Here is a 13,289-nt window from a genome sequence, read left to right as displayed (position 1 = left end):
AAAAAAAAAAAAAAAAACTGAAAATGAATTATTTTTAATTAAATATTTTCGGAAAAACTTAACATTTGGTGATAAAGGCCAGGCAACTCATTTACTCTTTACAACTGCTGGAGATGGTACTGACCCATCTTATAGACAGGCACCCGGGGGCATGGGACTAGGCGGTGCTGGAGGCTGGAATTGATGCAGAGTCTGCCTTTGTCCACACTTTCGTGCTGCTGCTCAGTTTCTGCATAATTCTCAGGATTCTGCAGTGGTTGAGGTCTGTGTAAAGATTCATCATTACTCCCACACCCACTTCTCATATTTCTGAATGAAGTTATTTCCAGGGAGAACCAAATCCTGTTTCTTTTTTATTTTATCGTTTGTTTATTTATTTTGGTACCGGGGATTGAACTCGGGACTTTGTGCTTTCAAGGCAGGTGGTGGAACCATTGAGCTAAATCCCGGCCCCCAAGCCTGTTTTTAACAGGTTTCACCTGTAGCAAATATAGCTATCAAGGTAGGAGGCGGTCTCTAGGTTTGGGTTCCTTGCTGAATTGTGGAAGGAAGGAAGCCAGGGAGCAAGCTCCTTCTCAGAGGTTTTCTGTTCCTTGGGGGCTGTCATGTTGAGATGTAGAGGGTCCTGTGGCTCTTCTGTGACTGAGATAAAGGCTGTGGCCAGCACAGGCTCTGGTTTAGATGCTAGGCTTTAGGGAAATGCATATGTGGAAATTAATTCCCTGAAAACCATTCTTTGTTGAGGACCCCTGAAAAGTGTTCTGGCGTGTACAGTGTTTTAGTGTGAAGACTAGCCTCCGAACGGTGACAGTTGTTGAAAGTCTTACTCTTGAATTAAAATTGAAAAAAACCCAGCTAACTGCCGTGGGGATCTGCTCCTGCAGGTCGGGTTGCCTTGTACCGGGCAGTGGCCGTTCCCAGCGGGCAGTGAAGAAGCCCTGGTGAGCCAGCCCGCAGGGGGCATGGTCCCTGGACACCACAGCGCTGGTGTGAGGTGAATGTCTTTGTCAGTGTTGCCCCCAAGGCTGGGGAGCGTTGCCCGCTGCACACACTGTGGCAGACTCTGGGCAGTGCAAGTGTCTGAGGAGTCCCTGCTGTGGCTTTTGGTACAAGGCATTGCTGTGCACCCCGGGCTGGCCTGGAATTAGCTGCAAAGCCCAAGCTGGCTTCGCATTCACAGCGATCCTTCTGCCTCTGCCCAGGCCTTTGCCACTACACCCAGCTTTTGAAGTATCTCTCGCCTTTTGTTCTGCTAGATTCATCCCTTAGTGGCCCTGGCCCTGGTCAAGACAGTGAGTGGATAGATTGGCTCTTCCTTCGGGTGGCGGTGGGTGGGTGGGTCCTCTGTGCATTTGTGCAGTGGACTCCAGGGGACGATGTCATCCGATCCTCACAGATGAGTTTCTGGTGTTAGCTTCTGGCTCTCAGCCAGAGTCTGAGCCCAGGTGCTTCCGGAAGCCATCTGTGTTGTCTGTGGTGGGCGACACGGCTGTGGCACCTGGTGGCTGTGACTCCCGTTTGCTGTAGTCCTGTATGAGCTGCACACAGCCTAAAGCAAGGTGCTCCAGTATAGAATGATTATATCCTAGACTCTTACCGTCCCTCTGTGGGTGAACAGAAGCATCACAGGCTCTCCCAAATGGCCCACGTGAACCAAGGTCTAATGTTAAAGTCACAGAAATGGCTTAGATCTTGGCACTTTCATCTCCAGCGCCTCTTAAAAAAGACTGGACTTATTTTCAGGAGAGGGAAACCTGGATACGCTGGGGACACTGCATCAGCGTAAGACCGTGATGGCCGTGGTGTAAAGCAGAATGGTCTGCAGCAGACGACAGCTCTGTTCTCTGTCCAGGCACGGCCTCGGAGCATTGAGCAGTTGCTGTGTAGATTTTTTTGATCATTACATAACCATCTTATTTGCTCCTGGTAAAGCATTGGATGCATTTCTCATAATTGAAATAAATCTATTTTTATTCAGCAGATCTGGATGAGAGGAAAATATTTGAAACAGCACCTTATTTTAAATAAGTTCTTAAGTTGAAGAAGAGCTTCCTTGCCAGAAAATCTTTTACTATTCATCTGTTTAATCGTGAACTTTCTGTTTAATCGTGAACTTTCTATCTAACCTAAGGTCTAATATTATCCAAAATTTCTTTTTAACTAAACTTTTGTTGGAGGAACATGCCACTCTGAATTTGGAAGCTATTAAATTTATTTCTTGTAATGCCTGAACTTATTTTCTATTGAATGTTACCTTTCTCAGATGAATTTATGGTTACTCCTGTTTTCCCTGTGTTTTAAAATGTTTTCAGCGAAGTCAGCAGACTTTCCATGACTTTCTTTAGTCATAATGGGAAGATCTTCACTCATCTACAGTGTAACAAGGCTTTTGGCCTTTGTAAAAAAAAATATTCACAAAGTGGAGCTTAAAGCCAATTACAGTTCTTCAGCTGCCATGGTTTTCCTTTACGGAAACTGAGTCACTGCCCTGGGCAGTGGAGGAAGCAAGGTCCCTGGTACCCAGCCATGTTCTCTGCACTGTACAGATTGAGCTCAATAGAGGGGATCCCCGCCCACTGCAGTACACAGTCCCCAGGAAGAGTGTGCCCAGAGGCCTAAGGTTCAAGCAGGTAAATGTGTATGCAGCTCAGAGAGTGTTCAGACCATCATTGCAGTCTCCTGAATATTACCAGTGTTACTCATGGTACTGTTTGTTATGCTTACAGCAGTTACTTCACATTAAAGCTGCTTTTACTAAACTGCTCTGCAGAGATTTTCTAACAGTTCTCATTTTTATAATAAATTTGCCAATATTAATATGCATGCTGGAATATTCTTTGGAATGTCAGAGTTCTTCTCACTTTTAATGCAATGTCAAAGTTTATTTCTCGTCTTTCCTGTTGGTTTGACTCTTGTGTTTGTGCTTTCCACTTTACAGGCATGCAGTATGGTGACTATGTTAATAATCAAGCTAGCTCCGCACCAACTCCCTTGTCATCAACTTCCGATGATGAGGAAGAGGAGGAGGATGAGGAAGCAGGTCTGCTTTAGCTTTACACCAGTTTTTGATCTTTCTCCTACTCAAGTTTTCTTTTATTTCTGTAGTCTTAGCCTTTTCAAAAAGTATCTGAAGATTTCTTATGATGAACATACTTGGTTTGGGTTATAGAAGGTCGGGTCACTTGAAATAAGTTTGTTTTGTTTTTCCCCCTTGGATTTGCCCACCTGGTGTAAGCAGTGGGCTGTGCCACTCATGGCAGCGGACAGTTCTTCCTGCAGAAGTGCATCTCCTCATCCCGCATCGTGTGCGGAGCACCGAGCCCTGAGTGCAGCCTTGGGCGGACGGCTGCTGTGGCCCCTCGCGGAGCAGTGAGCCTGCTCTACACATGCCTTGGGCTGGCCAGCCCGGGCCGTAGATTTTATAATAGTGGCGGAGAGCGTGGACCGAGTTCTGCCAGGGCTCTTGGCTCTTTCCATGTACTTAGAAGGCTCAAAACTTTCTGTTATTTTCTTGAACATGTGTAGCAGTCCTCTCAGGTTAATTAAGCATGTTGTGCATATGCTTATGGGTCGCTTCTGGTTAGCGTCATTTTCTGCCTCGATGGGTAGCACAGTACTGAAAATTATGCAGTTCGTTTCCTCCATTCTAACAGTTTTAAGACAGAACCAATAAATGTTCATATTTCAAGTTACTCTTAGTAACTAGGATTCTCCATCATTTTTATTCTTGATGCAAGGATTTGCTCTACAATCTGTTCAGTAAGGTTTCTGTTTCCTGTGCATTTAAAAAATAATCCAGGGACCAGGGATTTAGCTCAGTGGTTCTGCTGCCGGCCTCGCAAGCACAAGGACCCGAGTTTGATCCCCAGTACCAAAAAAATAATAATAAAAAGAAAAATCCAGCCTTAATGCATGATTTGAGAGGGATAAAAATAGAGGGTGTTAGATAGTAAGTAGTTTTTCTGAAAATTTAGAAATCGGAAATTCTAAATGATTTTTTTAAATTTTAACATAATTTCAAATTTAAAAGTTGCAGGAAGACTGAAAAATGCTCCTGTATGTATTTAACACAAAAACCATTTTGTTTCACACCTTTGCAACTTACTCCACATGTTCTTTCCTCTGAGCACTGTTGCAGCGCAGTCTCCGCAGAGGCCCTGCTTGGTCTCTTACAGCTGTTTCCGTGGCCCACGGTCCATCCACAGTCAGGCGTTGAATTCCATGGTCAGGCTGTTCAGGCTCCTCCAGTCTGGAACAGTCCCTTAGCCTTGCCTCCTCAGTGTGACGTACTCACAGAGCACGGGGCAGTAGCGTGCTGTCAGGTACCCTCAGTTTTGAATTTACTTGGTCTTCATGATTGGGTTCAGATCACATATGCTTGACAGCACTTCTGAAGCTGTGCGTTCTCAGTGCTTCTGATTTCAGGCACATGTTAATTTCTTCCCGTATTTGTGAGACTAATTTTGATCATTCTGTTATGGTCATGTCTGCCAAGTTTCCCCACTGTTAAGTTGCTACTTTTCCTCCATTAAAATTAATGAGTCATTTGTGGAGAGTCTTTTCCTTACCAAACTGTTCCCGTTTACCTTGGCATTCCTTGACAGTTCTCACTCACATAGCCTGTATTTATGAGTTTGAGTCTCATAAAGAACACTCGTCAATCGCTTGCCCTGGGTTCGGCCAGAGGTAGCATCTCCAGGCTGGCCCTGTTGTCCTTATAGAATGTTACTTCCAGGCCGCAGTGAAAGCTCCACATTCGCCTTGGACTTGCTCTGTGCAGCCCTGCGAGCTGTTTCTCTGGGGACTCCTGGCTCCGTTACTGGAGAAGGATATTTTAGGGCCAGTGTATGAGTACAGTGTGTGCAAGACTCAGCCAAAATCTGAGAAAAGACAATTCAATAGATCAGTCAAGAAGTTCTTGTTTGTTTTGTTTTTGTTTTTCTTTTCTCGTTTGCAACACTCTGTGGGAATAGAGAGAGGGAAAAGTGAAAATAAAGACCATCTCCTGAGCCTCTTCTGCAGCCGCCTGGCACACACCTACATTCACCTGCTGTCTGCAGGCTCTGTGGTGCCCTGTGGGATGGGCTGAGGAGCGAGCTTGTTCCTGAGGGGAGCCACTCAGAGATGGAAAATGCCTGTTTTCCTCAACGGCAGAGTGGTGGGCATCGAGTTTGCCTGACACATTTTTCCAGGTTTAATGCAAGTTAGGAGAAGATGAAACCTTGAATCATCTGAAAAGTTGAGTAATATTAGTCAGTGTAGTAGTTTTCATTGAGCTACATGGCTTGGCTTTTAGAGAAAGTGCGATGAAGCCTTTTCTAGAAGGCTTTAGTGCCTCCTACTACTTTTCCCCATCTTCCGAATTTTAAACTGTTCTCTTGATCTGTCCCATTCCTTTCCCTCCTTTCCTTTCTTCCTCAGATGTTTGCCCCCTTTTTTTCCTCTTTCGATTTTTCTTCTTCTAAACCGTGAGAGAGGAAAGTCTCCCCCAGTGTGACACACACAGTTGTCCCCCATTTGGTCTCAGCGTTCTTGTCAGTCTGGAGGCACAGTGACTGAGGAACTCGGAGCCAAGGGTTAACGTGAAAGTGAAACTGGCTCTACCCTGAAAGCAGTGCAGATTGAGAGCTTCTCTAATCTGAAAGCCTCAAATCTGAAAAATGTTTTCAGCACCAACACTCTGTACCACAAAGGCAGCTCCACCTGAACCTCACGATGGCTCCCATCAAATCCAGGTGCGCTGGAAAGAACTGACTGGGTGACTTTCAGGCTGCGTGCAGAAGGTGTGTTTGTAATGTGGGTGAGTCGGTGCTTAGTTTCGGGCCCCAGCCCCAAGATACTGCGTGAGTGCAAATATTTCAAAATAAGAAATTCAGTGTGAAATACTTCTGGATTCAAGCATTTTGGACAAGGAACCCTAAGCCTGTTTCTGGTTGGCATCAGTTCTGGAGTCCATACCAGAGCACAGGTGCTGGCCTCCAAGTATGTAAGCCAGGGCGACAGATACCATACGACTACAGTACAGGTGGAGAAGTATAGTAACCAGTGCTATGTCCTAGGAAAGAAGTGATTTTCCACAGCACGCGGGAAAGGCTTTGGAATATGCAGCTTTGGATTTGAAGGATGAGTAGCGATGGGCCAGGTGGAGAAGAACCCTAGGTGAACAGACCTCCACTAGCCATGTGCGACACAAGTGAGGCAGTGAGCGCCGACCTCTCGGGCCTCTCAGTGATGACAGGCAGCCCGCTGTGGCACACGTGCCGTGGGCTCACCACTGCCGCACTAGTGTATCAGGTGTGGCCACACTGTGGTAGGGCAGTGTGAGGGAAGCAGTGAACAACGAGGGTAAACCACAGTTTGGAGCGCTCCTGTGAACATGGGAGGGCGTTGGGGCCTCCTCCAGGATGCTGAGGGGCGCGGAGGGCATTCTGAAGCATTTCCCAACGTGGATGGACGCGAACATTACATCGTGCATTCTGTGTTCTTCAGTACAGTGCTGCTTGGTGTTGGCAGCGGTGGCATTATAGAGTATTGATCTAAACAGTAAAATTTAGCAGAGGTTAACTTTACTTAGACTAGCTCAGTGGTCTATCTGGGTTTATAACTACTGTATTTGGGGGGATGTTCAGAGTACAGCTTTGCACTTAGTCTTTTCTTCTGAAAGTGGATTTTAAAACAAGTGATCAGATTTTGCTGTGTATGGTGGCACACACCGATAGTCCCAGTACGTGGAAGGCTGAAGCAGGAAGATCGCTGCAAGTTCGAGGCCAGCCTGGAGTACACAGACCTAGTCTCAGAAAGGTGGAAGTAAATAAAATTAGTGAGCAGATTTTAAATAATTGAATAAATAAAATAGAATAAAAGTTTATAGCTATGCTGTTACCAAAATGAGCTACACTTTCGGTATCTACATTCAATTTGACATGAAAGCCATTAAGCAGTGTGATTAGTATGATCTTTGAGATAATTTGATATGTTTAATCGTTTATCTTTGTATCTTTGAACTTCATTTTTTTCAAGAACGCTTACTTCTCGGTGTGCTCACCTTGAACTGTCTTGGCGGTGGTGGCAGCACATTCGTGCACTCCTGCTCTCCTGAGACAGCAGGGGTCCAAGTCTTAGCCCTGCCTGGGCAGGTCAGTGCCGTAGGGAGACCTGTCTTGGAAGGAAGAGGGCTGCGGCCAGGGGCTCGATGGACAGATGTTTGTCAGGGTGAGAGGAAGCATGTCTGTGCAAGGGTGACACTGAAGTGTGGTCTGCACTCCCTGGAGGTCAGCCGTGTCCATTTCGTCAGAGCAGAGACCCCGGGTATCGCAGTGGCCGTGGCACTGCTCACACCGCGTGGTTCCCCCACCAGCCTGCAGGCTGGACATCTGTCCCGCCACTGCAGACGCTCCTGGGCTCCTCTCAGTGTGGACCGGCATTTCAGCCCTCTTGTTGCTACAATCCTGGATCTGTGGCACCTTTACTCATCAGGCCCAGTTGCCTCCACCCCTGGGTGTGGGAGTCCCGCTGCTGTGGGCGAGCCTTGAGGTCCTCCCTTGCAGGGGCCCCCAGGGACTTCCGCACTAAGCTTGGAGACGCTTCCCACTTGGCAGGTCCGGGGGGCTCCAGCCTCGACTCCTAGCAGCGCTCCTGCTGCCTGGATTTGGGTGCTCAGTATGTCTTGCTGCTGTCTTCATTTCGCTTCCCTCGTGGCTGGTTTTTTGGAGCATCTTTTCACTTGCTAGATTTTTGCTTATCTTCTAGTTTTGTTGTTGTGTTGTTTTGTTTTGAGGTAGAGTCCTTCAGAGTCACCAAGTTGCCCAGGCTGTGCTTGAATTTATGATCATCCTGTCTCAGCCTCCCAGAGTGTGGTCCTGTACCATCAGTCAGTGAGTTGTTCAACTTCTTTGGAGAAATGTCTTTGCCCACTTTCAATTGTTTTGTCTTTTTAGTACTGAGTTTTATTGCAAGAGTTCTTTGTATATTGTGGATACTGCACCCTTGTTAGGTGTGTGATTTACAAATATTTATTTCCATCCTCTGGTTTGTATCTGCTTTCTAGGTGGTGGCCTTTCAAGCTCAAACATGTTCAATTTTGTTCATTTTACCTTATTTTTCCTCTTTCTTTGCTTCTTTTTTTGATGTCATACTTAAGCATTCATTGTCTTACCCAAACTCGGGAAGGTTTCTGTGTTCTGAGTTTGTGGTTCTGGCTCTTACATTTAAGTCAGTGCTTCATTCTCAATTCTAGAGTGAGGAAAGGTCCAGCTTCTCCTCTTGTGTGGGCATATCTAGTTGTTCTGCTCCTGTTGGTGAAAAGCATATTCTTCCCCACTGAAATGTCTTGCTAAATAGTTTGGCTTTATTGAGGTAAAATCGAGCAACAACATAAGATGAGCCGTTTGAAGCATAGTGGTCGGTGCCATTTAGCACTGTGGGTGTTGTGTGGCCACCCCTCTGTCCATTGGTCTCACTGTGAACTCACTCACCCAGGTTACCTAAGTGAACGTGTTCGCCGCCCAGAGAAGGTGACGTGGCCGCAGCCATCCTTCCTCAGGTTCCTCTGCGCCTTCCTGTCCTGCACAGCCAGAAGAGTCAGTGCAGGGACCTTGACGTTCCCAGGCGTCCTTTGCCTGTGCCGGGCTCCACCGGCCTCTTTGTCCCTACAGGTGGCTGTCTCTTAGGGCTTTGGCGTGCTGCTGTCTAGTGCTCTCGCGCTGGGCTCCTCCGGCCTTCCGAGTCTGCGTGCTGTCGTCCCAGGTTCACAGCCTCGGGCTGGGGAGGAGGGCCCTGCTTCCCGTTCTGTTAAGAGGAACAGCGGCGTTCTCAGTGATTCCCTGTTCATCATAGGAGGCACTCAGTAAAGATCAGTGTCTTCCACCTGTTACTGTACAGCCTTCATACTTTACAGGTGGTGTCACCAACTGTCTCGTTTAAGCCGCAGGAGAATGTTAAAAGAAGACGTAGGGCATCTGGTACTCATGCCTGTTTTGTAGAGGAGGACAGTGTTGACATTAGCAAGTTACACAGTTACACAGCAAGTGAATGCTGTGGTCTTGCCTTCAGATCGTGTTATTTGTTGAGAAGGGAAGGTTCATGACCTGAGCTGCTATGTCCATAGCGAACCTAATTATCATGCTTCTCCGTAGTTGCTCAGTGAATGAGAACTATGCAGATCTCTGTATGCCACAGTTCAACATCACCTGTACAGTGTGGATAAGCCTTGGTTATAATGCTGGTGTTAGAAGCTGGGGTAAACTCTCCCATGGGTTTTTATCACTGTAAACAGTCTTTGTCTTTCAGCTGTAATATTTCTAGCGTGAGGGAGGAGCCATTTGTATTTCCTGTTTTATATATCAGTATATGCTCTAGCGAGTCTATCCAGGATAATCATAGACTCCAAAGAAAATATTTTTGAGCGAGTGGCAGAAATACTTACATTTTCTATCCTTGTGGCCTGTCAGCAGATCTCATCATAAATCAAGTTTTCTTCTAACCATAATAGTTTAGAATGAACACAAGTAATAAAAAATCACATAGCTGGGCCAGGGATTTAGCTCAGTGGTTCCGGTGCCTGCTTTGTAAGTGCAAGGACCCAAGTTTGATCCCCAGTACCAGAAAAAAACAAAAACAAAAAAATCGCATAGCCTGATCCAGTTATCGGGGTGCCTTTCAGTCGTGTGGCCGTGTTACTTGTCAGCCATGCTGCACATGAGTGAGCTGAGCTGTTGAAGAGCCTCGTGGTATTCCAGCCAGCAGCCACGGCACAGGCTCCTCTTGTATGGAGTTTCCAAGAGCTGTGGTATTGTATGAAAACTTATTTATCTTAAAATATGGTAACACTCGTGCTCTGACACCCCCGCAATCCCAGCACTCTGGAAAGCTGAGACAGGAGGACTGCAACCAGCCTAGCAACTTAACAACTTAATGAGGCCCTGTCTCCAAAGAAAGGATTGTGGTGTAGCTCAGTGAGCAGGCCTGGGTTCAAGCTGCAGAACCGCAAGAAAACCAGCATACAGATGTGCTCTGGGCTGGGGATTTGGTAGGTGCCCTCCTTCCAGTGTGACAGCGGTACGCTGTCAGTCTTAAACAGGTATTTGTGCATTTGATACTGTTGATAGTTTAACGTCTGTTCTCTTAAATTACATACATTGAACTAAACTTACTGCACTCGTCAGATTCATGTTCATTCTTCCAACTGTTCTGTTCTTATTAACAGATCCTTAGTGTTTTTTTAAAATATTCTTAAGCACAGTCGTTTCACTCTCTTACTGGTGTTAGGAATTTTTCTAGTTCAGCAAAAACATCTGTTTGACAGTTGCAAGTGGCCGCTCCGGGTCCACTGTCCTCTTGACTCAGCTGCGGTTCTGTTTCCTCCAGGTGTGGACAGCTCTTCCACCACGAGCAGCGCTTCCCCGGTGCCCAACAGCTACGATGCCCTGGAAGGGGGCGGCTACCCAGGTGAGTGCACTGCCCTTGTCAGCGGCAGTCTCAGCAGAAGGGGTGTTTCCTGGCTGTTCCTGTCAGCTGTAAATATTGTTCTGGGATGCCTGAGGCATTTTATTATCTTGTTTTTGTTACCTTTAGCTTTTTCCTCTTTTTTTAAAAAAATTAATAGTGAATAATATCTTCCTTTTTCAGAAAATAATGTCTTAAATAGATGTCGTAGTTGTGTTCTCATGCTGTGGTCCTTGGATTCTGATGCCTTCAGCCCTGAGTGTGGTAGTCTGGGCGCTTTACAGCCCTCGCTCGCAGCCTGGCCGCCTGTGCTAGGTGAAGGGTGTAGCTGCTGGGGCAGGTTCAGGAGGCGTCCCAGTAACCTTCAACAGCCCCTGTTGGTCAGAGTGCAGGAATAGCGGATGGTATCCAAAGATGCCATCATATGCGGTGCTTTTTCTTATTCTCCTATCTGTGCTGCTCCGGCCACAGGCGCCTGGCCCCCCGCCACCTCTCTAAAGGACGGCAGAGCCATCGCATGTGCTCTGCCCTGACAGCGGGACCCACGGGAAGTCTGCATGCTGTGTGTGTTGTGTGTGTCACACAGTCGCGCTCGCTGAGTCCACGCAGCTTAGAGTGGGGCTGCTTTTGTCAGGAGGCGGGGGCGGACGGGGCTGTGTACGAGTCTGTGTATAAAGGGTTACAAACTGCTACACATTGTGTTATCAGAGTATTACAGCATCACTTCAGATCCTAGCTGGTAAATGCTGCAGACTGTATCGTGTTTTAAGAGCTTGGAATTCACTTGCAGTGAAATGTCCCTCTTGCCAGAGCTAAAAGCTGCCGTCTGAGTTGGGCATCGCTGTTTGTCTGCATCACCAAGCTGTGCCTCCAGTGTGTCACCTGGGCGAGTGTTCTTGGTATGCGTTATACTGCACCAAATTTGGGTGCGCTGTGAGTGTCTGTGGCGGTGATATGGCTGGACTACAGGGCCACCACACGTCCCGTGCTAGGATGAATCCTCGGAGTTGAGGGACGTGTGAGATGCTCTCCTTCCCTAAGACAGGAGATTGGGACTCCACGTCCATGCCTGCAGCTTTTTGCTTCTTATGCAGACGACATCCCGTCTAGAGGTCTTCTTTCTACCTTTGTGTCCCTCACCACGGAGAGGTCCCGGCAGGAGACCTGAGCGGTGGGCACTGTGTTGAAGCTCTTACCCTTCTAAGAAGGCTAAGTGTCAAAGCCAGGGTGTACCTTGTGTGACCAGCACAGGAGATGGTGGAAAGTCTAGGGTGCAGCTGCCTTAGAAAGATGTGATTCCTCGAGAAACTCTTTAAAATACCTGTATTAAATCAGATGTTTTTCAGAATGTATTTTTGCGGTCTGCTAACGAATACCATTTTACCAAAAAAAGTATGACAAAAAGGAAATGATTATAAATTATTGACTTGGCTTTAAAAAATAGCCAGGCATGGTGGCGCACGCCTGTAATCCCAGCACTTGAGAAACTGAGGAAGGAGGAGTGCCTGGAGTTCAAGGCTGGCCTGGGCCACGTAGTGAGACCCTGCCTGCCTCCAGAAAACCAAAATAATAATAATGACGTGGTGATGAGGATGATGGTGATGGGCAGGGTACCAGAATGCTAGTACAGTTGTGCAGCACATAAATCTTTGGGGTTTTGTTGGTTTTAATTTTATTTTGTTTTTGTTTTTTGAGATAGATTTTCCCTATAATTCAGGCTGGCCTTGAATTTACTGTGTAACCCAGGCTAGCCTCACACTTGGGGCAGTCCTCCTGCCTCAGCCTTTCTAGTGAGTACTCTGATTACAGGTGTGAACCGCCATGCCTAGTTTAGAGGGTTTTTTGTTGATTTTGCATATGGTTTTAAATTTTTCAAGTTTTTTTCAGTTTTAATAAAATTTTACTGTAATCCCAGCAGTCTGGGAAGCTGACACAGGAGTATTCAAAGTTTGAGTCCAGCCTTCAAGATCCTGTCTCCAAATAAAAATTTTATAAAAGGTAGCGGGGGTGTCAAGGGATGTAGCTCAGTGTCAAAGTCCTAGGTTCAGGACCTAGTACCATAGATGATTCAGACAGATGAGTTCGTTTTTTAAAGAACTGAAATGAAACGAAGCACATTCATTAAGTAAACTTTCTGTGGAGTCTCTTCTGCCCTGGGAGCTGGTCACACTCCTCCGAGCCCCACACAGCTCTAGGGGGTTGGGAGGCACAGCTCCTGTGGGCAGGGACGTAGGTGTCAGGGTCAGATGAAGGGCAAGTTAGAGAGGAGAGTTGATGGTGATGATTTTTTTGGTTTTGTTTTGTTTTGTTTTGAGACAGGGTCTCACTGTGTCATGCAGACTGGCTTTGAACTTGCAGCAACCCTCCTGCCTCAGCCTCCAGAATGCTGGGATTACAGGCCTGTGCTACCACACCTGGCCTTTTCTAGTGTTATTTTGTTTTCCATTTCTTAACTTCAGGCCTGAGAGAATTTGAAAAAACAAAAACAGCAGAGTCCATTAGCTGCATCCACGTGTTAGCTGTGCATGTTGTGAGGATTTGTGGATGAGGGGCACAAAATGTAGCACAGAACAGTATGGAAACGAGATCAGCACAGCACGGAACACTACAAGCCGGGCTTGGGCGTGGGTGGCGATGCCCCATCCCTACCTACCGTGCTCAGGCAGGCACAGGCCGGTGGCTGTGGCTCACCCCCACCCCACCCTGAGCATGGCTGACGCCCTGCTTTCCGGTTCTAGATGTGCATTCTTCGTCGGCCAGCAGCCCTGTGCCGGAGCCCGCGCAGGAGCCGGACCCCACGCCCACCCCCACCGCCCCTCTGTCTGCGAAGATGGCCAAGCCCTTCG

The 13,289-nt window shown here is 47.1% G+C and overlaps 1 protein-coding gene across 1 annotated transcript in view; it reads left to right on the top strand.

Annotated features, from left to right (window-relative positions):
• Sec24b (SEC24 homolog B, COPII coat complex component) overlaps positions 1–13,289 on the top strand; it is a gene marked incomplete at its 5' end in the record, with an annotated part of 62,033 nt that overhangs the window by 24,057 nt on the left and 24,687 nt on the right. The window contains 3 exons of the mRNA XM_010641603.2: positions 2,939–3,040; positions 10,366–10,446; positions 13,182–13,288. Of these exons, the coding sequence (XP_010639905.1) occupies positions 2,939–3,040; positions 10,366–10,446; positions 13,182–13,288 (290 nt within the window). The remainder of the gene's footprint in view (positions 1–2,938; positions 3,041–10,365; positions 10,447–13,181; position 13,289) is intronic.

This window comes from Fukomys damarensis, unplaced genomic scaffold (genome assembly GCF_012274545.1).
Source record: "Fukomys damarensis isolate Sample0158 unplaced genomic scaffold, DMR_v1.0_HiC HiC_scaffold_25, whole genome shotgun sequence".
In the NCBI taxonomy this organism is placed as follows: Eukaryota; Metazoa; Chordata; class Mammalia; order Rodentia; family Bathyergidae; genus Fukomys; species Fukomys damarensis.
Note: the sequence above shows the minus strand (reverse complement) of the source record. Positions and strands in the feature narration are given on the sequence as shown.